The 25,585-nt window shown below is 52.6% G+C and overlaps 1 protein-coding gene across 1 annotated transcript in view; it reads left to right on the top strand.

The window, feature by feature from the left end:
* The first annotated feature begins 15,377 nt into the window (after positions 1–15,377).
* The window catches only part of ATP4A (ATPase H+/K+ transporting subunit alpha), a 12,710-nt gene continuing 2,502 nt past the window's right edge, over positions 15,378–25,585 (top strand). The window contains 17 exon segments of the mRNA XM_024733821.1: positions 15,378–15,389; positions 15,476–15,610; positions 15,911–16,180; positions 17,354–17,467; positions 17,706–17,958; positions 18,228–18,496; positions 19,199–19,397; positions 19,766–19,875; positions 19,962–20,096; positions 20,599–20,791; positions 21,837–22,012; positions 22,492–22,628; positions 22,716–22,866; positions 22,962–23,130; positions 23,222–23,376; positions 24,648–24,771; positions 25,241–25,386. Of these exon segments, the coding sequence (XP_024589589.1) occupies positions 15,378–15,389; positions 15,476–15,610; positions 15,911–16,180; positions 17,354–17,467; positions 17,706–17,958; positions 18,228–18,496; positions 19,199–19,397; positions 19,766–19,875; positions 19,962–20,096; positions 20,599–20,791; positions 21,837–22,012; positions 22,492–22,628; positions 22,716–22,866; positions 22,962–23,130; positions 23,222–23,376; positions 24,648–24,771; positions 25,241–25,386 (2,748 nt within the window).

Here is a 25,585-nt window from a genome sequence, read left to right as displayed (position 1 = left end):
GCTCACGGGCCCAGCCGCTCCGCGGCATGTGGGATCCTCCCGGACCGGGACACGAACCCGCGTACCCTGCATCGGGAGGCAGACTCCCAACTGCGCCACCAGGGAAGCCCCTCGATTAAGATTTGCTCAGCGGCCACAGCTCACGGGCCCAGCCGCTCCGCGGCATGTGGGATGCTCCCGGACCGGGACACGAACCCGCGTACCCTGCATCGGGAGGCAGACTCCCAACCACTGCGCCACCAGGGAAGCCCCTCGATTAAGATATATTTTTACTAATTTTTACAGTAGGCAGGCTCCAGGCACAAGTACCTAGCTCTGTTTTCAGCTTTTCTCCTAGTCCTGCCCTTATACCTGGTTTTGTGGACAAAGCAGACTCTAGATTGTGTAATCTAAGGGAACTTCAGAAGTTGGGTGAGTCCCTGGGGGGGGGCATGAGGTGGCACAGCCCTTGAAGTTCACTCTTGCTTGCTGACACGCCACCAAGCCATGGCTCTGGGCAGTGCTGCACAGTAAACCCTTAGTGGTTAGAGGGAGCGATGGTCTCCCTGGGATGTAGCCCACTGGCCAAGAGACACATGACCACCAGCCATGGGATCCACCAGGCAAGAAATACACCAGCCAAGGAACTCTCAGCCATGGAAGGGGGTTCTCATTCGCCTGTGTTGGTGATTTCTCGGGTGTGAGATAAGGAGCACCGTAGGGCAGTATGATTTCTGCCTACACGACCCCTACACCTTCCAGCTTCCATGATTGCAGAGACTGAGGAGGGTGACTGCCTAAGATGTGAAGGGCATCGCTGAGTCCATCATCTTAGGAGATCGACACACACATGCACAGACAGATACAGACACACTCAGGTCCCATGTGGCTTGTTCCTGGCTGAGGTTTCCTGGCGCCTTCACTCTGCCGAATGCTCTCCCTTTCCATATCCAAATCCCACCATGTCCAAGAGACCCAGGGGTCAGGGCACTGCCCCATTCTCTGTAAGAATGAAACTGCCAGGCTCTGTCCTCAAGCAAAACAGAAACCTTCTGCCTTCCACTCTCCATTCTGCTCAGGGCAGCCGGAGCAACCCCACAACCTAAATCAGATTCTCTCCCTCCTTGGCTTAAACCCTCCATGTTCCCATGGCTCTTGGGATCAAACCCAAATCCCTCACCCAGGTGTTCAGGCTCTGCCTTGGTCTGTTCCTCTCCTCTTGCTTCCACACTCTAACCACACTGCCTTTGTTTCTGTTTCTGGAGCACACAACTCTCTTTCCCACCTCAGGGCCTTTGCACTTGCCATTCCCCCTGCCTGGAACTCTTTCACCCTGATCTTCTCATGGCTAGCCCCTCATCCAGGCTTGGATGTCCTCTCCCCAGACAGGTCTTCCTTGACCTCCTCACTCCCCATTTCACCTCGTGTCACCCTCCTGGGTCCCTATCCCTTATGTCCTAGTTATTCCCCATAGCCCTTGGTCCTCTCTGAAATCATTTAGTTTATTTATTCAGGTTTTTCCTGTACATCTCCCCATCTACCCCATGGACTGCGAACTCTGGGAGGGCTGTGGCTTTGTCTCTCTTGGTTGCCACTTGGCCTTCAAGAGCAGAGCACTGCCTGGTGCACTGTAGGCTTCCAATACTTCCATGTTAAAAAAAAATTACATCCTGCCCTTTGCCTATCGAAGAATCAACCCAGAATGTACTAGCCAGTACTTGAGGTCCACCCACTTCATTCACTGAGTCAATCAGGAGTTCAAATAGGGAACAACAACAAAAGCAAGTAGTTGAGGACTTCCCTGGTGGCGCAGTGGTTAAGAATCTATCTGCCAATGCAGGGAACATGGGTTCGAGCCTGGTCCGGGAAGATCCCACGTGCCACGGAGTAACTAAACCCATGCGCTTCAACTACTGAGCCTGCACTCTAGAGCCCGCGAGTCGCAACTACTGAAGCCCGCGCGCCTAGAGCCCGTGCTCCGCAACAAGAGAAGCCACCGCGATAAGTCCGCCACTGCAACGAAGAGTTGCCCCCCGCTCTCTGCAACTAGAGAAAGCCCACGCGCAGCAACAAAGACCCAACACAGCTAAAAATAAGTAACTAAATTAATTTTTTTAAAAAGGCAAATAGTTGAAACCCCACATCTTTGTTCATTGAATCAATCAAGAGGACAGGCAGAGAACAGGGGTGGGGGGGCGTGCCTAAGTAATGCTTCCTTAGTACACTGAACCAACCAGAATCTGGATCTAAATGCTTGAGGCACCGCCCTCCCAGCATCCTCCGTATCAGGGCAGCCAATCACAATAAAGTGGTAACCAAAAGAGGCCGCGCCGCTGTGACTCCACTCGCCAGGGCAGCCCCAGGACGAGGATGAGTGAGCGGACAGCCGCGGCATTAACTGTGGATGCTGATCGGGAAATAGTGGGGAGTTTAAGGGAACAGGGAGGGAGTCAGGAGAGGACAGCCAGAGCTAATATGGGATAGACAGGGGGATGATGGGTGTCTGAGTGTCCAGGAGGGAACTGTAGGGTCGCAGGAAAGTTTTTTGGGAAAAGGAAGGGACTTGTGTGGGAAGGAGGCTGGAGGTTAGAAAAGAATGGGAAAAGGTTATGGGAGACAAAGAGAAGACTATAGGGGTCCAGGAGAGGGTTACATGGGATAAGGAGGTTCTTGTGGGACAGGGAGAGGGTTAGGAAAGGACCAAGGGGAGGTTATGGAGTCTCAAGAAGGGGTTCTGGGGGAGACAGGAAGGGATTTATATGAAAAAATGGAAGGGTGTATAGAGGCAGGGGAGTGTAGGACAGTGAAGTCATAGGAGGGGGTTATGGGGAACAGGGAATTAAGGGGGACAGGGAGGTTATGGGAGAATGCATGGGTTATGGGAGGTGTTATGACGGACAGGAAGAGAGTTATAGGATCAGGGAGAGGAGTGAAGCAGGACTAGGGCAGAGTTACAGGATGGGGAATATGAGCTATGTTGCCAAATCTTGGCCCCCTATACACTGATGCCGAATAAAAATACGGAGACAGAGATTTGGAAGATAAGAAGTAGAGAGGCTTTTTATTTTCTTTGCCAGGCAAAGGGAAGACACAGTAGACTAGCACCTCAAGAACTGTCCCGCCCATCCTGGGGAATTACAGAGGGTCTTATAGGTGGAACTCGCAGTCCAGGGTAAGCGATAAGAATCCAAGTGGTGAAGGTCTTGCATTCTTCTTCTTCTTGCAATATTCTAAAACAGTCACTGCTGGCATCAGGCAGCCTGGTAATTGGGTCCGTTCATCCCTGGGTTACTGGCCTGTGACCTCCTTTCTGAAATGTAAACAGGTACAAGGGGTGATTTGCTACAAGAGAATGCAGCGAGAGTAAATGCTGGGTGCAGGGCACAATTCTTATGGAATCAGAGAGTAATTAGCTTTGTTTAGCTTTGTGAAGGCCAAGTCTAGCTACAAGTGTGTGTTAGTAGTAACAGCTAAAGAATAACCAAGATTACTTAACTCTTTCAGGCCTGTTTATGCTGTTTCCCCAGCCTGTTCATTGTTGCTTATTTTCCTTGTTTATCAGAAAAGTCTCATTTCTGCTGCAACAGGTACAGACAAAGGATTACAGAAGTGACGAGAGGGTTAGAGGGGTGCAGAGAGTAAGTAATCATCTAAAGCAGTGGTTCTCAAAGCCTGGTCCCTAGCCTGCAGTAGCAGCCTCCCCTGGGAACTTGTTAGAAATGCACATTCTTGAACCCTGCCCCAGAGCTAAGGAATCAGCAACTCTGGGGATGGGGCTCAGCTTTCTGTTTCAATAAGTCCTCCAGGTGACTCAGTTGTATGCTCAAGTTTTAGCATCCCTGGGCTAAAGTGACCATTTAATTTAACCTCCAAACTGAGCACTTTTTAGACTAAAAGGGGAGCGCTCAATAATTTGGTAGGACCAGGCTTAACTAACTGGACAGCACCCTCAAACCAGGATGGAGCACGTTATTGGAGAGCAGGAATGGGTTTAGGGAGACAGAAGAAACATTCAGGGTTTCTAAGATACTTGGAGGGTGTTATAGGGCCAGTGGGAGTATTATATAGAGCCATTGTGGTGTCACAGGGTCCGTTTTCCCATAGTGGTGGCCAGGGTCATTGTGGGGCAAGTATTTCCAGCACCCTCCTGTTGGTGGGATTGATCCTGCGAGTCCCCGTTACTCAGCATCTTCTGACCTTTCTTGGTCCCTCTGTACACCCCACCCCCTCTGCTGGAGTCCATGGCTGCTGTGGCTGACATCCGGGCCACAGAGTTCAAGGTCACTGCGATGCAGCCGGTCTACAAGACAGCCTTCAACATTCCTGTGAAGGACTACACGCTGCTGTCCATTTTTTCAGTTTTCTACTTCTTCGCACTGGGGATACCCTCCAGGGTTCTCCTGCTTGATGGGTGGGGATGAGCCATAGTTCTGCCTCTGCAGAACACCCCCAAGCCTGCCCCCTTTCCCCTTCCACGGGTGCCACAGGAGCTGGCCCCTGCCCAGCTCCCCCTCCTCTCTAGTACTAGCCCCAGCCCCTTCTCCATCCCACTCCCTGCTACCCAGGGATTTGTCCCGACCCTGTTCACCATCCTGCTGACCCTGCTTCTTCCCTCAGATCCCCGTGTGCCCCTTCCTGCCCGGTCCTGCCCAGGCCCCCTGCACCGTCTCACTCCATTGCTTCCTCCTCTCCTCCGCCTCATCCTTCCTCCCCTGATCCTGATCATGGGCTCCAGGTTCTCTCCAGGGGACCCTTCCTTTATTTTGCCCCTTTTTAGAAAAACATCAGGCTGTCTTCACCTCCACAGGCATGGAAAGCAAACAATTTGGAAAACAAAGTCAGAGCAAAGAAAAATTCGAAGTTGGCCTTGGGCTTCAGCAACGTGGCCGTCATTCTAGGCCAAGTTAGTGCTCCTTTTCATCTTTATGCCACAAGACAACTCAGAACACCTAGCGGAACCATGAGCCGGGAGACCTTTTTGGCATATGCCCCGTGCCCCTCATAGTACCAGGCCTTCTTGCTCCCCTGGAAACTTCTGGACTTGGATTTGGACAGTAGTACCCTGTCCCTGCCCCATGGAGGAAGTCTTCCCTCTGCCACCTCTTCTGGCAGCAGTCCACGTGATGCCTTCTGCGTGATTGTGTATGGGTATTTGTGTGGTTGGTATATGCCTTTACACGACCCCATGTACTAACAGCTCCTATTAGTATCCTGGAGGCTTCATCCTTCATTCATTCAACAGGTCATTGCATACTTCCTGTGTGCTAGGCATCGGGCTAGGGCCACAGGAGTCAGTGCTGAACAGGACAGATTAGGCCATGGCTTCAGAAAATATATGTTATCTTGAGGGAAGTTAGAACACAAATAAGGAAACGCAACTTAACGAGGTTACTTCGGACCATCATAAATAATATAAAGGAGGCTGGAGGATGGGAGGGAGACACATATGATAACGCGTTCAGGAAAACCTCTCTTTTGGCGGGGGGTTGTGAAAGTTTATTGAAGTGTAGTTGGTTCACAGTGTTGTGTTAGTTCCTGGTGTACAGCAAAGTGACTCAGTTATACAGATGTATATATACTTTTCATATTCTTTTCCATTATGGTTTATCACAGGACGTTGAATATAGTTCCCTGTGCTGTACAGGACCTTGTCGTTTATCCATATAATAGTTCACATCTGCCATTCCTAAACTCCCACTCCGTACCTCCCCAACCCCTTGCCAATCACAAGTCTGTTCTCCATGTCTGTGAGTCTGTTTCTGTTTCATAGATAAGTTCATTTGTGCCATATTTTCGATTCCACATATAAGTGATAGCATACGGTCTTTGTCTTTCTCTTTCTGATTTACTTCACTTAGTGTGATAATCTCTAGGTCCATCCATGTAGCTGCAATGGTATTATTTCATTACTTTTTATGGCTGAGTAATATTCCACTGTGTGTGTGTGTGTGTGTGTGTGTGTGTGTATATACCACATCTTTTTTATCCATTCGTCTGTGGATGGACATTTAGGTTGTTTCCATGTCTTGGCTATTGTAAATAGTGCTGCTATGAACACAGGGGTGCACGTATCTAGGAAGAGCCTCTCTTAAGAGGTGACACTTGAGCTGCGGCCTGCCTGAAGCATGAGAAGGAGAGGGCTATAGAATTACCAGGAGAAGAGAGAATCAAGCAGACAGAACACCAAGTGTAATCTTCCCGAAGTAAGAAAGAGTAGGAAAAGGGGGAAAGCCAGCAAGCCTGGAGGATAGCCACGGGAATATGTTAAGAAGTCAGTGTGGAATGGTGAGCAGGGAACATATCACCCAGAGCCATGAGGTCATGGTAGCCATGTTCACGGTGTGGAGTTTGGATCTGAAGTGTGAAGGGAAGCCATTGGAGATATTAACCAGGAAAGCAGAAGATCTGACTCCTCTCTTAAAATGTCCAAATTCCATGCCTGGAGGATGTAGAAGGTCACGGCAGAACGTTTTCCTCCCTAACAATTATGAATAAAAGAATAACTAAAAATTCATATTTTAAAGTCATCGAAGAACTATGGAATGTCAAGGGTAAAATCTCAAGAAGCTAAATTCCAGTGAATGAAGGATCCATCTTAAGTAAACAGAAATCAGACAGTTTTTCTCCTTTCTGGGGATTTTTGCCAAATGTTGGCATAGGTGGATAAAGGGTTGGGCCTGTGACAGAGGGACTGTTCTGGGGAAAGAGAAATGAGAAAAGCTTTTTAAAGTCAAACGGGCTGGTGTGGCAGGTTGAAGGCTGGAGTGCACAGCCAAATGCACAGCTGAAAAATACAGTATCGGAAATTAAGTACTATTTTGCGGGGCTTAACAACATCCTGGATGCAGTAGAAAAGATCAATATATTCAAACTAATTTAATAGAAATTATCCAAACTGAAGCACAGAGAGGAAAAGGAAGCAAAAGGATCACACTGTCTGGGTGCTATCAGACACTACCTAGTTGTCTTAACGTAGTTGTAGTTGGAGTCCTATATGTAGCGGAGCTCTGGTACAGAACAGATTCAATATGTGGAAAGATAACAGCTGAAAATTTTCTCTAAATCATGGGAAACTGTTAATCCAGAGATTCCAGAAGCTCAGAAAGGTCCAGAGAGAAAATCTTTAAAGCAGCTGTATCCATCAGGATTCTCCAGAGAACAGAATAGAGATGAGATAGAAAGATAGAGAGATAGAGAGAGAGAGAGGGAGGGTGAGGGCGAGAATGAGATTTATTTTAAGAAATTGGCTTATGTGATTGTGCGGGCTGGCCAATCTGAAATTTTAGAGTATACTGGCAGCCTGGAAATTCAAATAAGAGTTGACGTTGTCATCTTTACTCCGAAATGCATAGGGCCGGCCAGCAGCGTGGGAACTCAGGCAGGACTTCTGTGTTACAGTCCTCAGGCGGAATTCCAGGAAACCTCAGTTGTCCCTCTTAAGGCTTTAACAGATTGGAAGAGCCCCACCCACATTATGAATGGTAATCTGTTTTACTTAACGTCAACTGATTGTAAATGTTAACCACAGATATGAACTACTGTCACAGTAACATCAAACAACTGGGCACCATAGCCTAGCCAAGCTGATACATAAAATTAACTAACCATCACAGCGGCCACAGAGAAAAGACACCCTGAACTTCAAGGGAACAAAAAAAACCCCTAAAACTATCTTCTTTATTTTTCTGGTTTTATTGAGGTATAATTGACAAACAAAAGTGTAAGGTATTTAAAGTGTACAACGTGATGATTTGATATACATATGCATTGTGAAAGGATTCCCCCATCCATCACCTCACATATTTATTTACCTTTGTGTGTGTGTGAGAGGACATTTATATTTGACCCTCTTACCAAATTTCAGTTATACAATATAGTGTTATCAACTAAGGATTATCTTCTAATCAGAAATAATTGAAACCAGGAGACATTAGGATGACATTTTCAAAGTACTGAAAGAAAAACAAACAAAGCTGTTCCTCCGCTCTCATTCCTGATTGGCTGGAAAGACAAGGAGGCACACATAGCCTAGGAATTCATATCAGCCAGCTGCTCGTCCAGCCCTATCATCACTTTGTCCTCCTTTCATGTTGGCTGACATGCACAGGGGGTGTGTCCTGGACAGATCCGCTGTCCTGATTATGCTGGCCCTGCCCACCCCTCTGTTCTTTTTTACCAATTGGCTGACAGTTGGTATGGACTGGCTTACTTTCCTGATTAGGCTCATCCAGTCCTTCCTTTTTTAAAAAGATTTATTTATTTATTTACGGCTGCGTGGTGTCTTAGTTGCGGCACGTGGGGTCTTCGTGCGCCAGTTGTGGCATCTGAGTTTTCTCTCTGTAGTTGTGGTGAGGTTCCAGGGCGCGTAGGCTCTGTAGTTTGCGGCAAGCAGGCTCTCCAGTTGAGGCGCTGGAGCTCAGTAGTTGTGGCGTGCGGGCTTAGCTGCCCCAAGGCATGTGGGGTCTTAGTTCCCTGACCAAGGATCTGTGTCGATCGAACCCACATCCCCTGCATTGGAAGGCGGATTCTTTACCACTGGACCGCCAGGGAAGTCCCCAGTCCCACTTGTTGATCCTCCTCTTCTGATTGACTAGAAGTTGGAGGAAGTCTTATCAAAGATGTTGCATCTCCTCACCACCCCCTTCCGGAATTTTGGCTCCCAGTTTAGACAGTTAGATCAAGAGACCTGTATCCCTCATTTTGGCTTCTGAACCCCATTCTGAACTTTGCATACTTCTCTATCCAAGAATACCTTTTCTAACTCTATTTTCTCAACTTCCCTGTCAGGCATGGGGAGTGGGGAGTCGGCCTGCCTTAATCATAAAATGCAGCCTTGAGTTCTCACGGTTTCTATCAAACATCTGTGAGTTTTGCCTTTGGCTCCTCCAGCCATGCCTTCATTCAGCAAATAGTGAACCACCTGCTGTGTGCCAGGTTCTGTGTTGGGTCCTGGGGGCTCTCAAAAACGCAAGACATTGCTGAACCCACCCTCCTTCATGAGGCTCCCTTATCCTTTGTCTCCTGAACACCTGCCCTCGCCCCTTTCCTGGTTCTCACAGCTCTCAGACTGTGCTTTCATCTTCTTTAATAGTGTGCTCCCCAGAGCTGTGTCCTGGCCCTGCCCCCCCTCCTTGCCCCCCACCCCAGAATACAAGGACCACGGGCAGGCAGGACCGTGACTGTTTTGTTCACTGCAAATCTCAGTGCTCAACAAAAAGTTTGGCATGTAGTAGGTGCTCGGTAAACATTCCATAAATCATTGAATGGAGGTTGGTTTTCACGTGAGGCCTTTTTGTCAAATGGTGTCTGGTGTGATTCTGTGTATCCGCAAGTCTGTGAGGACTCTCCAGCCAGGCTACCTGTGTTCAAGTCCTGGCTCTGTCACTTACTAGCTGTGTGACCCTGGCCAAGTCATTTAACTTCTCTGCCCCTCAGTTTCTTCATAGTGAAATAGGAATAAAAACAGTACTTTCCTGATGAGGTTATTGTGAGGATGAAACGAGCTCACACGTATAGTCACTGAAGACAGGGCTGAGTGCGATAAGTTCTCAGCGAGTGTCAGCTGTTATCCTGGGTTTCCGGACACTGTGTCTGTGTGTGTCTGTCCCGCTGTTTTATGTTGGGTACGTGTGTCTTTGACGGACAAGGAACATTATCCCAAGGCAGGACCACGTGTCCATGTCAGTACTTGTGACTATGATGGCTGCTGCATACTGTTGAGTGTCCCAGGGACCCGAGATTTATTCATTCAACAAAAGTTTGTTGTGTGCCCACTATTTGCTATTCTAGGCACTAGGGATACATTAGTCAAAAAAACCAACCAACCAACCAAACAAACAAAAATAGGCATGAGGTGAGCCTGCCCTCATGGAGCTCACATTCTATCAGGAGGATTCAAAAAATACAGAAGAACCCAGATAAATAAGAAAAATTACATAGGTTAGAAGGTGATAAATGCTATTGGTGGGGGACAGGGGAGAAGGTGATGGAGATGGAGAGGGCAGGAGGGAGACCACGGGTTACAATTTTAATTAGGTGAGTCAAGGAGTCTCACTGGGAAGACAACAGTTGTGTAAAGACCCGATGGAGGGAGAGAGGGGGCTGTGCAGAATCTGGGGGAAGAGCATTCCAGGAAGAGGAAACAGCAGATACAAAGGCCAGGAGGCAGGATGCTATTCACTGTGTCTGAGGCACAGCAGGGAGGCCAGTGTGGCTGGTGTGGACCTGGGGGTGGGAGAGGGTGGGAGGAGGTGAGGTCAGGGAGGAAACAGGACAGCTCACCAGGACCTCGGGTTCCAATGTGAGGACTTGGCTTTCAGCTGGAGTGAGGTGGAGCCCCAGGAGGGCTCTGAGCCGGGAGGGCCCTGGTCTGACTCAGGGGTTCACAGGCTCCTTCTGGCCTCATGTGGCAGCAGACTGTAGGGGCGGGATGGGAGCAGGGAGACCAGGGAGGAGGCTGCTGTGAGAGCCCAGGCAGGAAGGGATGGAAGTTGAACCAGAGTGGGAGCAGAGAAAGGAGAGATGGTTGGATTCGGGATGTGATTTTAAGATCCCAGATAAGGAAGCCTGGCAACTTCCTGAGGACAGTTGACCTTTGCACTTCTGGACAAAGGTGGGAAAGGAGCAGAACACAGGAGACCTGGCTGCCAGCTTAGCCAGGCTGGGGTGACGTTGCCCCTCACTCCTTGACCCACTGCCTTCTCCCCTGCCAGCTGGAAGAAGAAGGAGAAGCAAGGTGCCTGCCTACTGGACCCCTAGCATCAATCTTCCCAGGGTCTGGAGTGGGGGATGCAGGTGGGGGAAGGGTGACCTGCCCAGGAGGCGAAGGGCATTGCTGAGTCCACTATCTTATCAGAGACCAAACACAGACAGAAAATCAAGGTCACAATGAGTTCTTTCACTCAGCAAAGGCCAGCCTGGGCCGACTCTGGGCTGGGTGGTGCAGCCACAGAGTGGTGACTGAGGCATCCTGGATCCCATCCTCCAAGTCCAGCGGGGAGGTAAAATGTCACCAAACAGCGACAGCCCAGACTGGTCAGGGGAGGAATTAAGGGTCAGAGTGGTCAGGGCTGGGAAAGGGAAGCCTAGGGGTCTGTGGGAGCCCACGGTGGGTACCTGACCCAGCCTGGCGGGTTGTCCCAGATTTCCTGGAGGAAGGGACATCTGTGCCGGAGCAGGAAAGACAAGAGGTAGTTGAACGTTGGGGGCACACAGGGCGAGTGTTTCAGTCAGAGGAAACTGCACGTGCCAAAGTCTTGAAATGATTTTTTTTTTTTTTTTTTTTTTTTTTTTTTTTGGCCTCGCTGCGCGGCTTGTGGGATCTTAGTTCTCTGAGAAGGGATCGAACCCGCGCCCTCGGCAATGAGAGCGAGGAGTCCTAACCACTGGACCGCTAGGGAGTTCCCTTGAAATGATCGTTTTGACAAGCGGACATCCTAAACCATGGAGGGGAAGTGGCACATGGGAAGAAGGAGGGACAGCCAGGGGTCTGATTCCAGCAGGCCTTGTAGGACACTGAGCCCCTAAGAGTGTTTGTGGTCACGATTCTAGGAAACTCTTGTTCAAATTCCCCTGAAAACCGACTCAAATGTTTGCCATCCATTTAATAGCCTGTCCTCTAACAGTCAGGAAAATTTTTTTCAATTCTGACCATTAATTGTTCTCAAAAAATTCTCCATGATCCGTGTGCCCCAGGCTCAGGGAAATCTTGCTCCGCCGTGCTGAATGGATCGTGTCACGCTTGCGAGATTCTCACAAGATTCTTTGTGAGAAGTCTTTGCCCCCGAATGGTGCCGGGAGTTGCCCGTCCCCTCTCCACATGGCACAGTCCGCCCCGGCGCCGCTTCAAGTGCCAACGTTGGCGCACCTCCTGCTTTATCCAGATCCTGCCTGTGGGCAACCGCCTGTGTCCACTCCTGAGACAGGGTTAGGGTTGCTTGGACACGCAATGAAGGATTAAATGCACAAGCAAAGATCCTCCAAAGACACAGAACTTGAAAGCTGTGTGCCATCTGAAGGCTGTGTAATCAGGGGGGCTGAAAAAAAAAATTTAACTGGGCACTGACCAGTCAGAATGATGAGGCCCTGAGGCTAGAGCAGGGTCAGGCTGGGCCGGGTGTGGAAGGTCTGGGGGCTCAGGCAGAGGCTGTGTTTCCACTGTTTGAATCACCAGTCCAGCTGAGTGCCAACTGTGACTGTGTCAGTGATTTTTGGTTTTTTTTTTTTGCGGTACACGGGCCTCTCACTGCTGTGTCCTCTCCCGTTGCGGAGCACAGGCTCTGGACGCGCAGGCTCAGCAGCCATGGCTCACGGGCCCAGCCACCCCGTGGCATGTGGGATCTTCCCGGACTGGGGCACGAACCCGTGTCCCCTGCATCGGCAGGCAGACTCCCAACCACTGCGCCACCAGGGAAGCCCTGTGTCAGTGTTTTGAATAGAAAATAAAGAGATCATAGAACAGCCCTCTGGTCATGACCTAAGCCTCTTGATATCCCCCAAATGTCCACCCCATTCCAAACTGCTTGAAGGCTCAAAAATAAAGCCCTCCCTGACATGATGCAGGACACACATCTTGGCTGTGCTTCTGCCAATCACGAGGAACCATAGGCAAACCCAAACCGAGGGATATTATACAAAATAACGGAGATAGCTTCCAAAATGTCAAGGTCATGAAAGGCAAGGAAAGACTGGGGAAATGTCACAGGTTGGAGGAGACTAAGGAGCCAGGACGACTAAATGCAAAGCGTGGTCCTGAATTGGATCCTGGACCAAGAAAATGACAGGAGAGGAAAAAATGGGGAAATTCAAATAAATTCTCTAAGTTAGTTCATAATGTCATATCCATGTTAATTTCTTGAATTTGATCATTGGACTGTGGTTATGTAAGAGAGTGTCCTTATTCATAGAAGACACATGCCTAAGTATTTATGGATAAATAAGCATCCTGTCTCTAACTTACTCTCAAATGATTCAGCCAAAATCTATCTATCTATCTATCTATCTATCTATCTATCTATCTATCTATCTATCTATATAGTACAGACGTGGTCAAGTTGTTAAATTTAGGTGAAGGGTAGGCAGGAGTTCATTTTACCATCCCTGTAACTTGTAGGTCTAAAATATTTAATATAAAGCATTGAAAATTAACATAACAAAACTAAGAAATGAGAAAAACAAATGAGACAGGGACCAGAGAAGGAGAGTCCCTGAGTTTTGACAGAGGTCTGCACAGTATCACAGGTCAGCCCTCTGCCTCCAGTGATGTTGCCTCGGTCTCTCCATCTGTGACTTAGGTTGTGGGTTTCCCTAGTCTGTGCAGGCATGACTGCATATCTGCCCCAGGCCCTGGACACAGCGAGGGGCACCAGATGAGTTCCCAATGACTGAGACTTCCTGAGGGCCTGGCCAGTGCTCCAAATTTGCTAGTGAATGTTCCCAACCACTCAAAGAGATAAATCCTGTTTCAATCCAACAGTGACTATTGAGCATCTATTGTGTGTCTGAGAGCACTGTTCTGGGTGCTGTGTATATAGCAGCAAACACAACCAAGTCCTGGTCTTCCCTCTCATGGGACAAGATTGACACCAAACAAATGAGATACAATGTCAGGTTGGGATAAAGGGTGTGTGTAAACAGAGTGAGGGGATGGAGCCTGATGGGGATGCAGTATTATAACTGAGCACTCTCTGAAGAGGTGACATATGAGCTGAGACTTGGAGGTGAGAAAAAGCCATGCTGACATCTAAGGAAGAGGGTACCAGGCAGAAGGAACTGCAGGTGCAAAGGCCCTGGGGCAGGAATGACCTTGGCCTGTACAAAGCACAGCAAGGCCAGTGCCAATGGCTTGGCAGTAGAGACACCTGGGGCAGGTGAGCTGGGGCCAGAGCTTGCAGGAATGATTTTGGAGTTTATTCTGAGTGAGAAGGGAAGCCCTTGGAGGGTTGTAAGCAGAGAAGTAACACAAGCTGTTTTACACATGTGACTCAGAGAGAGAAGACCCCAGTGAACGAGTGGACTCGTTGTAAGGGCAGTGAGTGTGACTTCAGCCCTGCCTCCTCTCTTGGGGTTTCCTGCAGCTGGGTGGTGGTGGGGAGAGGCTCCAGCTGCTACCAGGTGACCTGCGCCAGAAGAGAAGGACATTGCCAAAGCAATTATCTTATCAGATCTACCCACACTTGCCCCTGGAGACACGTCCACCCTGTGAGGCCCAAGCATGAGAATATCAAGGACCTGCCATTCCACCAGGCCAGCCCCTCACGTCTGCCCATGGAGATCCCTGACTGGAGGGGTTTCGAGGGGGTTCCCAGACCTCAAACCTGGCACTAAGCACCAAGTTCAAAAAGTCCTTTCCCTACTTTGCACCGTGGCTTCCCCACCTGGGCAGGTTGGGGTGGGGACAGGGGAATGATTGAGGGCTGTGATGGCTGTAGCCGGAGTGTGGCATGCCTCTGGGGTCCTCTGAGCCTCAGTTTCCCCCTCTGCACAATGGGCATAATAGTGCTGCCTTCACAGGGGTTTCTTGCAAGGACCCATGAGAACACATATGTGTAGTACCTGGCACACGTCTGGCAGTGCTGCTCTGGGGTGTGAGTGTTTTCACTGATGGTACCATATGAGAGCCAGGCTCCGGGGTCAAACCTGGGCTGGAATCCTGTCCCCGATACTTAGTCATCGCAACCTTAGGCAAAGTCCTTGACCTCTCTGTGCCTCAGTTTCCCCATCTGTACAATGGGGGTTAATAAGAGAACGTAACTTTGCAGGGCTGTTGTGAGGAGCTAAGGAAGCATTCAAGCAAAGCACACAGGGCAGACCCAGCACTGAGCAAGTGCTCCCTGAACTGACAGCTATTACAGCGACTGCTGTGAGCACCCTCCCCCCCACCCCTCCTCCAGGTGTCTGGCGCCTGCTATGCGGCTTAGAAGAGGACACTCTGCAGCCAGTCTGCTTGGTTCTGAGTCCTGCCTCCCACGTCCTAGCTTGGGGACATGGGCAAGTGACTTCACCCCTCCGTGCCTCAGTCTCCCCATCTGTAAGGGGAGTGGGTAAGAATGGCACTCACCTCAAAGGGTAGTTGTGAGGTTAAATAAATTAATATGTGAAAGCCCTTAGCACAGTGCCAGGCACATAATGAGCACCGTATGTTTGCTAGTCCTCTTGTTAGTACAGCTACTCGCAGTGGTTCCCAGATCTCAGTGACAGGTTGCGATGGGGTCCGGGCAGGTAGAGCAGCCCAGTAGGGAATGCCCAAGCTGCCCGGGCCTGGAGGTCACCCCAAGGAGCCCCGTGATCAGCTGTAATCAGGTCCGCCCTGCTCCACCTCCTCTCTCCCTGGGTATATCAGGGCTGGTCCAGGTCCCAGGTTCCGTCTCCGGCAAAGGAGGGCGGCTGCACCGGGCACCATGGGGAAGGCAGTGAGTAGGGTCAGGGGTCGGGGGGTGGAGGTTGGAGGCAGGGGTTCCAGAGGGACCTGATGCCTTCCCCATCTCCCAACCCCCAGGAGAATTACGAGCTGTACCAGGTAGAGCTGGGTCCTGGTCCCAGTGGGGACGTGGCAGCCAAGATGAGCAAGAAGAAGGCGGGCAGTGGAGGGGGCAAGAGGAAGGAGAAGCTGGAGAACATGAAGAAGGAGATGGTGAGAGAGGGAGGGAGGGAGGGAGGGAGAGAGAGAGAGACAGAGAGAGACAGAGAGAGACAGAGAGAGAGAGAAACACATTAGAAAGGGCCAAACAGACCAAACAGAGAGAGAAGGTAAGAGAAGCAGATAAAAAGACACAGAAGAGAGACAGAAACAGCAGGAAGAAAGACACTGAGAGAAAGGTGGGAGAGAAGAGAGAGACACAAAGAAGGGATGGGGAGAGGGGCGGCAACAAAGACGGAGAAAGAAAGGAAGAGGCGCAAGGCAAGGTGGGGCAGGCAGAGGGAGGCAGGGAAGGAGAGCTCTCACTGATGAGAGGAGAGTCCTTAGTGACCACCAAGACCCCACTCCTCCCGCCCCCAGGGCCTGTCTGCCAGCCTGGCCGCCGAGCTGCTGCTGCGGGACGGGCCCAACGCCCTGAGGCCGCCGCGGGGCACCCCCGAATATGTCAAGTTCGCCCGGCAGCTGGCGGGCGGTCTGCAGTGCCTCATGTGGGTGGCCGCTGCCATCTGCCTCATTGCCTTTGCCATCCAGGCCAGCGAGGGCGACCTCACCACGGACGACAATGTGAGTGGCGGGTGCTGGGGCCAGACATGGGACACAGGGACCTGGGGGACAGAGGACATTGAGCATGGGACTCAGAACACGAATGACATATGATGGGGATATAGAGAGATGGAAAACATCTCTAAGACATGGGTCATGGGGGCCAAAGGACATTGGGATATGATACAGACCCAAGGACATAGGTCATAGGGGATGCAGGGGAGACTGTGTCACAGAGATAGAGGACATAGGCAGGGATACAAAGACATAGACATGCAACACTTAAGATATGGGACTTGGGAAACAGAGGGCATGGGACAGGCCAAGGACAGAGGGCACAGGGGACACTGGGACTCACACATGGGGACACAAGGGCATGGGGACACAAGAGACATTAGACTCAGGACACAGTGCATGGAGAGACATAAGATATTAGACATGGGAGCACAGAGAAATAGAGAATAGTGAGATGTAGGACAAGAGGACATTGGATATATGACCGGGGTCAGGACAAGGGACATGGGGATGTAGGGACATGTGACATTGGACAGAGGCTTGAAAAGTCTTAGGACATGTGACACAGAATGGGGACTCAAGAGTACATAGACATGGGGAGACATCGGACATAGGCACCTGGAATTTGAGACATGGGACACTGGTCATGGAGGACACAGAAAACGAAGCATGAGATCTGCAGCACACGTGGAAATGGGGATGTGAGGGCACAGGAACTGTTGGAATAGGGGACACAGAGGATGGCACACAGATGATGAAAACACAGAATATGAACCTTGGAACACAGGGAATTTAGGATACGGGAACATGGGACAGAGGACTGTGGGGAACGCAAGACTTGGGGGGCACAGGAAAATGGAACACATACCACCAAGGTGCATGGTGACATGGGGCACAAGTCATAGGGTATGGGGCCACAGAACCAGAGGAAATGGGATGTATGGACACAGGGACATAAGACACAGAGAATACAGGGCAGTTGAATGTGGGATATGAAGAACATGGGGACAGGGACACAGGTCACAGGAAATAGTGCCTGAGGCTTCCTAGTAGAGTGGGGGAAAACCACAGAGGTGACCTTGGAGGAAAACTACCAGGGCACCAGAGAGCAGGCAGGTGGCCTCAGACAGGGAGTTTCCAGCCCCGAGTCATAACCCAGCCCCTCTCCACCTCTGCCAGCTGTACCTGGCCCTGGCCCTCATTGCTGTGGTTGTGGTCACTGGCTGCTTCGGCTACTATCAGGAGTTTAAGAGCACCAACATCATCGCCAGCTTCAAGAACCTCGTGCCCCAGGTGGGTCTCCAGCCCCTGGCCACTTGAGGTTCCCAGTCTCCACAGGGGCACTGGCAGTCTCCTGGCATCTCTCTGTGGCCCCTGCCATCAGGCCCAGCCCGCCCTTCATCCCTGGCCTCCATCTCTCCCCACAGGTCCTCACCTCTCCCCACTTTTCACCTCCCCGCCTCCCCACCGCATGCAGCAACTTCTACCCCCATTCCCTACCCCGCTCAACTCTGGTGCTCTTGCCCCACAGCAAGCAACGGTGATCCGAGATGGGGACAAGTTCCAGATCAACGCAGATCAGCTGGTGGTGGGCGACCTGGTGGAGATGAAAGGCGGGGATCGAGTGCCAGCCGACATCCGCATCCTGCAGGCCCAGGGCTGCAAGGTGGACAACTCCTCGCTGACTGGAGAGTCTGAGCCGCAGACCCGCTCGCCCGAGTGCACGCACGAGAGCCCCCTGGAGACCCGCAACATCGCCTTCTTCTCCACCATGTGCCTTGAGGGTCCGTGACGTCCCCACCCACCCGCCCAGCTGACCACACTGCCTCCCCTGCCCCCTTCTGCTTCCTTCTGAGACACACTGCCTCTCTATGTCGCGTGACTGCCAACTCTTCAGGTCACACTGCCTCTCTAGCTCCCGCTATTGCCACCCCTTCCCAGGTCACGCTGCCCCCGCTGCCTTCCATGACTGCCCCTCCTTTGGTTCACGCCGCTGTGCGCGCCCCCAGTGCTGCCCACCCGGCGCTGAGTCACCCCCTTGGCCCCCCTGCAGGCACCGCGCAGGGCCTGGTGGTGAGCACCGGCGACCGCACCATCATTGGGCGCATCGCATCACTGGCCTCGGGAGTAGAAAATGAGAAGACACCCATCGCTATCGAAATTGAACATTTTGTGGACATCATCGCAGGCCTGGCCATCCTCTTCGGTGCCACATTTTTCATAGTGGCCATGTGCATTGGCTACACCTTCCTGCGGGCCATGGTCTTCTTCATGGCCATTGTGGTAGCCTATGTGCCTGAGGGGCTGCTGGCCACTGTCACGGTGAGTTGGGGAAGCAGAAGAGCGGTGCAGTGAGCTGAGAGGCCTGTCCATCTGTCTGTTCGTTCATCCGGGCTTCCCTCCATCCTCTCCCTATCTGTCCATCTATCCATTTTGCTCCCATCCACCCACCTTCCCATCTCTCCACTTATCCCACCCACCCACCTTCCCATCATCCATCCTCCCCCTAATCCATCCCCCCCCCATCCCCATCTCTCCACTTATCCCATCCATTCAGGAAATACCCACCGGGGCTACTCTGGGCCATGTCCTGTGCCACATGCTGAGGACTCAGAGATGAACGGGCAGGGGCTTTGACAGGAGGAGGCTGAGGTCCAGTGTTGAAGGCTGTGGGTAGCCTTCAAGAGTCAGCACTCAGTCCAGGGCCAGCCCAAGGGGAGGCTCAGGAAATGTTAGTTTTCTCATTTTGATTGTGCTGTAAGAGAAATTATAGAATCTCAGCTAGGGCAGCTTAGAGCAGGGCCTGGCTACGTATATCTGGTGGACAGATTGGGGAGGCATCCCAAGTGGAAAGCACAGGCTGGACGAAAGCTTGGAGGCAAGAAAAAGCCTACTCTTCGCAGGGGGATGCTGCATAGGCAGTACTGTGGCTAGGGTAAAGGATCCCCGGTGCCGGGAGAGGAGGGAAGTGGCACTGGGAGCAAGGCCTGGTCCCCAAGCCTGCATTTCTCACCCTTCCCCCAGGTCTGCCTGTCCCTGACAGCCAAGCGGCTGGCCAGCAAGAACTGTGTAGTCAAGAACTTGGAAGCAGTGGAGACACTGGGCTCCACGTCAGTGATCTGCTCTGACAAGACGGGGACCCTCACTCAGAACCGCATGACTGTGTCCCATCTGTGGTTCGACAACCACATCCACTCGGCTGACACTACAGAAGACCAGTCAGGTGTGGGGGTGGGAGGAGACAGCAGCTGGGCAGGATCTGGTAGATGGTGGAGACCTAGGGGGGAGCTCTGCGGTTACTGAAGGGAGCCTGGGGAGGGCTTTGCATTAATGGATCTGATCAGGCGAAGGGCTATGTCCTGGGTCTAGGGAGGGGGCTAAGCTGCAAGTCTGTGAAGGGTCTTGGTACCTATTGGGTCTCATGGGAGACGATACTGAGTCTGGAGAGAAAGCTCCGTCCTGGGGTATGAGGAGTTGTTTGGGTCCCACCCAGGTCTGGGGCGGGGATCCAGTCCTGATTCCGGGGGGCGGGGCTCGGTTCTGGTATGGGAGAGCTCCTTCGCGGCCCCAGCCTGGATGCCTGACCTCCAGGGCAGACGTTTGACCAGTCCTCGGAGACGTGGCGGGCGTTGTGCCGCGTGCTCACCCTGTGTAATCGTGCTGCCTTCAAGTCGGGCCAGGACGCAGTGCCCGTGCCCAAGGTGAGAGACGGGGCGCTCGGGGGAGGGGATCCCGGGAGCCTCCTGGTGCAGCCGGGAGCGCTCCTGACACCGGCCTGCGTTCCCAGCGCATCGTGATCGGGGACGCGTCGGAGACTGCGCTGCTCAAGTTCTCGGAGCTGACGCTGGGCAATGCCATGGGCTACCGCGAGCGCTTCTCCAAAGTCTGCGAGATCCCCTTCAACTCCACCAACAAGTTCCAGGTGTGCACCAGCCACGGCCGGCCCCGCCCACGGTCCAGTCCCTCCCACAACAAGCCCTGCCCACTGCAGGCCCCACCCACATTCAGGACTGGCCTGCGGCTGGACTTCACTCAGTCCCCGCCCTCTCCACAGGCAAACCCCACCCACATCTCCCGTCCCGCCCACAGCCAAACCCCACCGAGGTCCCGGGCGCTCCGCCCGCTCTCAGCTGTCAGGCCCTCGGTGGGGAGAACCTCCTAATCCAAATCCCGCTCCAGTCCAACTCCGACCCAAATTCTGCCCGTTCCCCACGCCCAGTCCCCTAACTAGGCCCCTAGGTCCGCCCCAATCCTCAGCCTCTACCAAGGACTTGCCCACCAAGCAAGCCCGTCACCCTTGGTCCCAGGCTGACCTTCCCAGGGCTATTCAGGCAGCGCTTGGGCGCCGTCAGCCCCGCCGTTCCCCAAGCCCCGCCCCTCCCTCTTGAGCTCGCCCACAACACCGCCTCCTCCTCCGCCCACAGTTGTCCATCCACACCCTGGAGGACCCGCGCGACCCGAGGCACGTGCTTGTAATGAAGGGGGCCCCAGAGCGCGTGCTGGAGCGCTGTAGCTCCATCCTCATCAAGGGCCAGGAGCTGCCGCTGGACGAGCAATGGCGCGAGGCCTTCCAGACTGCCTACCTCAGCCTGGGAGGCCTGGGCGAACGCGTCCTGGGTGAGACTCCCAAGCCAGGGTAGAGGTTAAACCCGCGTGCGAGGAGGCGCTAGCACGGAGCCTGCCCGACCTTCCCGGCCCAGCCCTGACCCTGACCTTTCCCATCATTGCTTGACAGTTGACCTGCCCCAGTCTACACGCTCAAATTTGACTTTCCCTATCTCAGTCCTGAACCCTGTCCTCAACGCCTACCTTGACCCAACCTCTCCCAACCTGTTCTCATGTATCCTGACCCAACCTGTGATCCCTTGATTTTCCCCAGCTCTTGCCCCAGCTGATGACCTGCCCTTGCTTTCTTTCACCTCTGCCTTTCAGCGTCCTCCTCTTGACCCTTTGACCTCCCCCCCCCCGACCCCCGCCAATTTTTGTCTCGACTCCTTAAACTTCCCTAACCCTTGCCTCAACTCCGGAAGACACAAACCTGTGGTCCAATTTCTGCATCTTCCACTTTACTTGGTGTGTGACCTCTGGCAAGAAACGTCCCTTCTCTAAACCTGTTTCATCATTTGCAAGATGAGGATGCTAGTAGCCTCACAGAGCGGTTGTGGGGATGGATTCAGATACAGTTGTCCCTCAGTATCTATGGGGATTGGTTCCAGGACACCCACCACACTCCCCCACACCCTCACCTGACAGATACCAAAATCTGCAGATGTGCAAATCCCTTATGTAAAATGGTGGAGTATTTGCATATAACCTATGCACTTCCTTCCATATACTTAAAATCGTCTCTAGATTACTTATAATGGCTAATACAATGTAAATGCTATGTAAGTAGCTGTCAGTGTGTGGCAAATTCAAGTTTTACTTTTTGGAATATTCTGGAATTTTTTCCAGAATATTTTTGATCCACAGTTGGTTAAGTCTGCGGATGTGGAACCTGTGGATACAGAGGGTTAACTGTAATGTGAATGAAGGATTCAGCACAGGGTCAGGCATCCATAGGTGCTTGGTGCAAGGCTCCTGGTGATTTTACTCATCACCTGGCCTTGCTATGAAAGGGTTCACCCAGGACTCCTCTCTGACTTCCCTGTTTTCTGGTCAGGCTTCTGCCAGCTCTACCTGAGTGAGAAGGACTACCCGCATGGCTATGCCTTCGACGTGGAGGACATGAACTTTCCAACCAGTGGCCTGTGCTTTGCGGGACTCGTATCCATGATAGACCCACCCCGGGCCACCGTTCCTGATGCTGTGCTCAAGTGCCGCACAGCAGGCATCCGGGTATGCCCCTGGGGAGAGGACCAGGCAGGGGTGAGAACAGAGGATGGCAGTATTTGGGGATGAGGGGCCCTGTGACAGAAACCCACCCGAAAATGGCTTGAACCACAAAGGAATATATTGGTTCAAGAACTGAAAAGTTCTGGGGAACGAAGCTTCAGGTATAGCTGGATCCAGGAATTCAATGTCTTTAGGACATTTCTCCACGTCTCAGCTCTGCTGTTCTCTCTGCTGGCTTTATTCTCAAGCAGTTCTCCATTGTGGTGGACAGAGATGACCACCCTCCAGCAGCTCCAACTAACGTCCCACCTGTTTAGCGACCCCATCGAAAAAAGAATGTCTCTCTGACAGTTGTACCAGATTGGGTCACATGTTCATCTCTGAACCATTCACTATGGCTGGGGCTGGGGGATGTCCACTGGGGAGGACAGGGAGAGTGGGTTAATCTGAAGGGGTCAAGGGTCTGCTGGTTCCCCTTACAGGTGATCATGGTGACAGGTGACCACCCCATCACAGCCAAGGCCATTGCAGCCAGTGTGGGCATCATCTCAGAAGGCAGTGAGACAGTGGAGGACATCGCTTCCCGCCTCCGTGTGCCCGTGGAGCAGGTTAACCGGAAGTAAGCCCCCTTCAGCCTTCCTTGTGGTTCTTCCCACACCCCACAGAGACTGAGGCCCCAGCGATGCCCTCCCACTTCCCTCTCTAGGGATGCCCGCGCCTGTGTGATCAATGGCATGCAGCTGAAGGACATGGACCCGTCAGAGCTGGTCGAGGCACTGCGTACCCACCCTGAGATGGTGTTTGCTCGTACCAGCCCCCAGCAGAAGCTGGTGATTGTGGAGAGCTGCCAGCGACTGGTGCGACCCTGCTGATGAAGGCAGGCAGGTGGGCTTGGCTGGCCCTGGGCTGCCCTCTCACTGACCAACCTCCCACCTGTACCCACTGCTTGCAGGGTGCAATCGTGGCTGTGACGGGGGATGGTGTGAATGACTCCCCAGCCCTGAAGAAGGCAGACATTGGCGTGGCCATGGGCATTGCCGGCTCGGATGCTGCTAAAAATGCAGCCGACATGATCCTGCTGGATGACAACTTTGCCTCCATTGTGACAGGCGTGGAGCAGGGTCCGGGCCGGGTCAGAGATGGGGGCAGGCGGTGTGGGCACAGGAGGAAATGGGCTCTGAGGAGACTGAGGTGCCTGCTGTGCTCCCACAGGCCGACTGATCTTTGACAACCTGAAAAAGTCCATCGCCTACACACTGACCAAGAACATCCCTGAACTGACGCCGTACCTTATTTACATCACCGTCAGCGTGCCCCTGCCCCTCGGGTGTATCACCATCCTCTTCATAGAACTCTGTACCGACATCGTGAGTCTACATGATGCCCCAGCGCCCCCACCCGCACAGTGCCCAGAGACACATGCCCACAGACAGGCGTGACGGACAAGAGACCACCACGGAAAGTCTTGAGCTCAGAGTGATACAGACGTGTGTGTACCAGACAGCCAGATGTGCACACACAGGCAGGCAGGAAGGTAGCCACGGACAGAATTACAGACGGGCACACGTAGGTGGACACTCAGATAGGCATGGACAGATTCATGGACACACAGGGACTCAGATATGGACACTCAGACAAACAGAGATTTTACAGACACGGACATCTGGCCACACTTGGATCACAGACAGACATCCCTCAACAGACATGGACAGATAAGCAGCATCAGATAGACTCCAAGGCAGAGAGACAGAAAAGATCCTCAGGTCCAGCCACAAATGCAGCCAGGTGCATGGCCATGTCACGTCTTTATTCAACAGCACTTACATAATGTCTGCTCTGGGCCAGGCACACATTAATTACTTAATTTTGTCCTCATAACTACTCTATGAGATGAGCTTTATTTCTTTATCATACCCATTTTACTGATGAGCTAACTGAGGCTTAGACAGCTTGAGCGGCTTGCCCCAGGTCACACAGCTAATAAGTGGCACAGCAGGGATTCAAGCCCAGGTATTCAGGTACCCCAGAACCTCTGCCCTCAGTCAGTGCACTCTGCTACCATTCTGTGTCCACAAACAGATGGGGTGGGGGACAGGGAGGAGGGCACATGTACACAGAGAGACAGAAGCGATTCAGAGATAGAGAGCGACAAAGAGAGATATAGAGGCAGGAACACAGAGACAAAAAAGCAGAGGCACAGTCACAGAGAAAGAGACTGGAGATGGGGGCAAAGAAATGAAGAAAGTAAGGGACAGAAAGAGAGAAAGAGCGCGCAACAGGGAAACAGGCCAAGACCAGAGGGCCCCAGAGAAGAAACAGACAGAGGAGGACGGAGAGGAGGGGGGCCAAGAAAGGCAGAGACAGAGAACACCCAATAGCAGAGATAATGCAGATGCTCTGATGGAAACGGACACCAAGACAGATGGGCACACACATGTGGACTGGATATGCTGACATTCCTGACAAGGGCCAGCTGGACCCAGGCTGTCCAGGCAGGTGTGGCTGTGTGGTCACCGTGGGTCCTGCCTCCTAACCTCACTTCTGTCCCTGCCCACTGCAGCGGGGAGGGGGGCTCCAGAGAGTCAGGGACAGGGGCCCAGGCGAGCCATCAACCCCAGTTCCTTCCACTCCTGGCCAGTTCCCCTCTGTGTCCCTGGCGTACGAGAAGGCCGAGAGTGACATCATGCACCTGCGTCCACGGAACCCGAAGCGTGACCGATTGGTCAACGAGCCCCTGGCTGCCTACTCCTACTTCCAGATCGGTGCGTGCCCCGCGGTGGGGCGCGGGCTCCTCTGCAGGGCTGCTCGCCTGCCGTGGAGTCTCTAACGGGGGCTCTGCCTTGTTCTGGATCTTGGTGTCTGCATTTGACCCTGGGTCTCTGTCATTCTCTGAGTCTGTGTCTGCACACAATGGTCTCTATGGTCCCCAGTGTCCCTTCTCTGTCCCAGGCCTCATTCTCCATGACCCTGTCTCTGGGTCACTGCCTCCTGTCTTTTTTGGGTTCTCTGGGTGTGTCTCTGTTCCTGCCTCTCTCTGTGTCCTGTCTCTTGTGTCCCTGTCAATCTCTCTTGGAGTCCTTGTCTCTGTGTCTGTCTCTCCATGTCTGTCACCATGTTCTTGTCTGTCTCCAGGCCACTGTTTCTGTGTTCCTGTCTCTGTGTGTGTGTCCCTGACCCTGTCTCTCTGTGTCTCCATCTGTATCTCCCTGTGCCTCCTTGCCTCTCTCCCAGGTGCCATCCAGTCATTTGCTGGCTTCACTGACTACTTCACGGCCATGGCCCAGGAGGGCTGGTTCCCTTTGCTGTGTGTGGGGCTCCGGCCATACTGGGAGAACCACCACCTACAAGATCTGCAGGACAGCTATGGCCAGGAGTGGGTGAGCCCCTGCCCCATCCCATGAGTCCCGTGACTCATGGGATGCCACCTACCTTGAGTGTGGCCCACACTCATTCCTCCACGTGAGACTGAGCTCAGCCAGAGCCTCCCAGACACCCAGGCTCTCTGCCAGTTCTGGGGTGAGGGGCCTTTCCCTCCACTGTCCTGAGCTCCGAACTCCTGCTTCTGATGACCCCAGC

This window comes from Neophocaena asiaeorientalis, unplaced genomic scaffold (assembly GCF_003031525.2).
Source record: "Neophocaena asiaeorientalis asiaeorientalis breed wild unplaced genomic scaffold, Neophocaena_asiaeorientalis_V1.1 scaffold280, whole genome shotgun sequence".
Taxonomy (NCBI): Eukaryota; Metazoa; Chordata; class Mammalia; order Artiodactyla; family Phocoenidae; genus Neophocaena; species Neophocaena asiaeorientalis.
The sequence above is the reverse complement of the archived record's forward strand: the minus strand, read 5'-3'. Positions and strand labels throughout refer to the sequence as shown.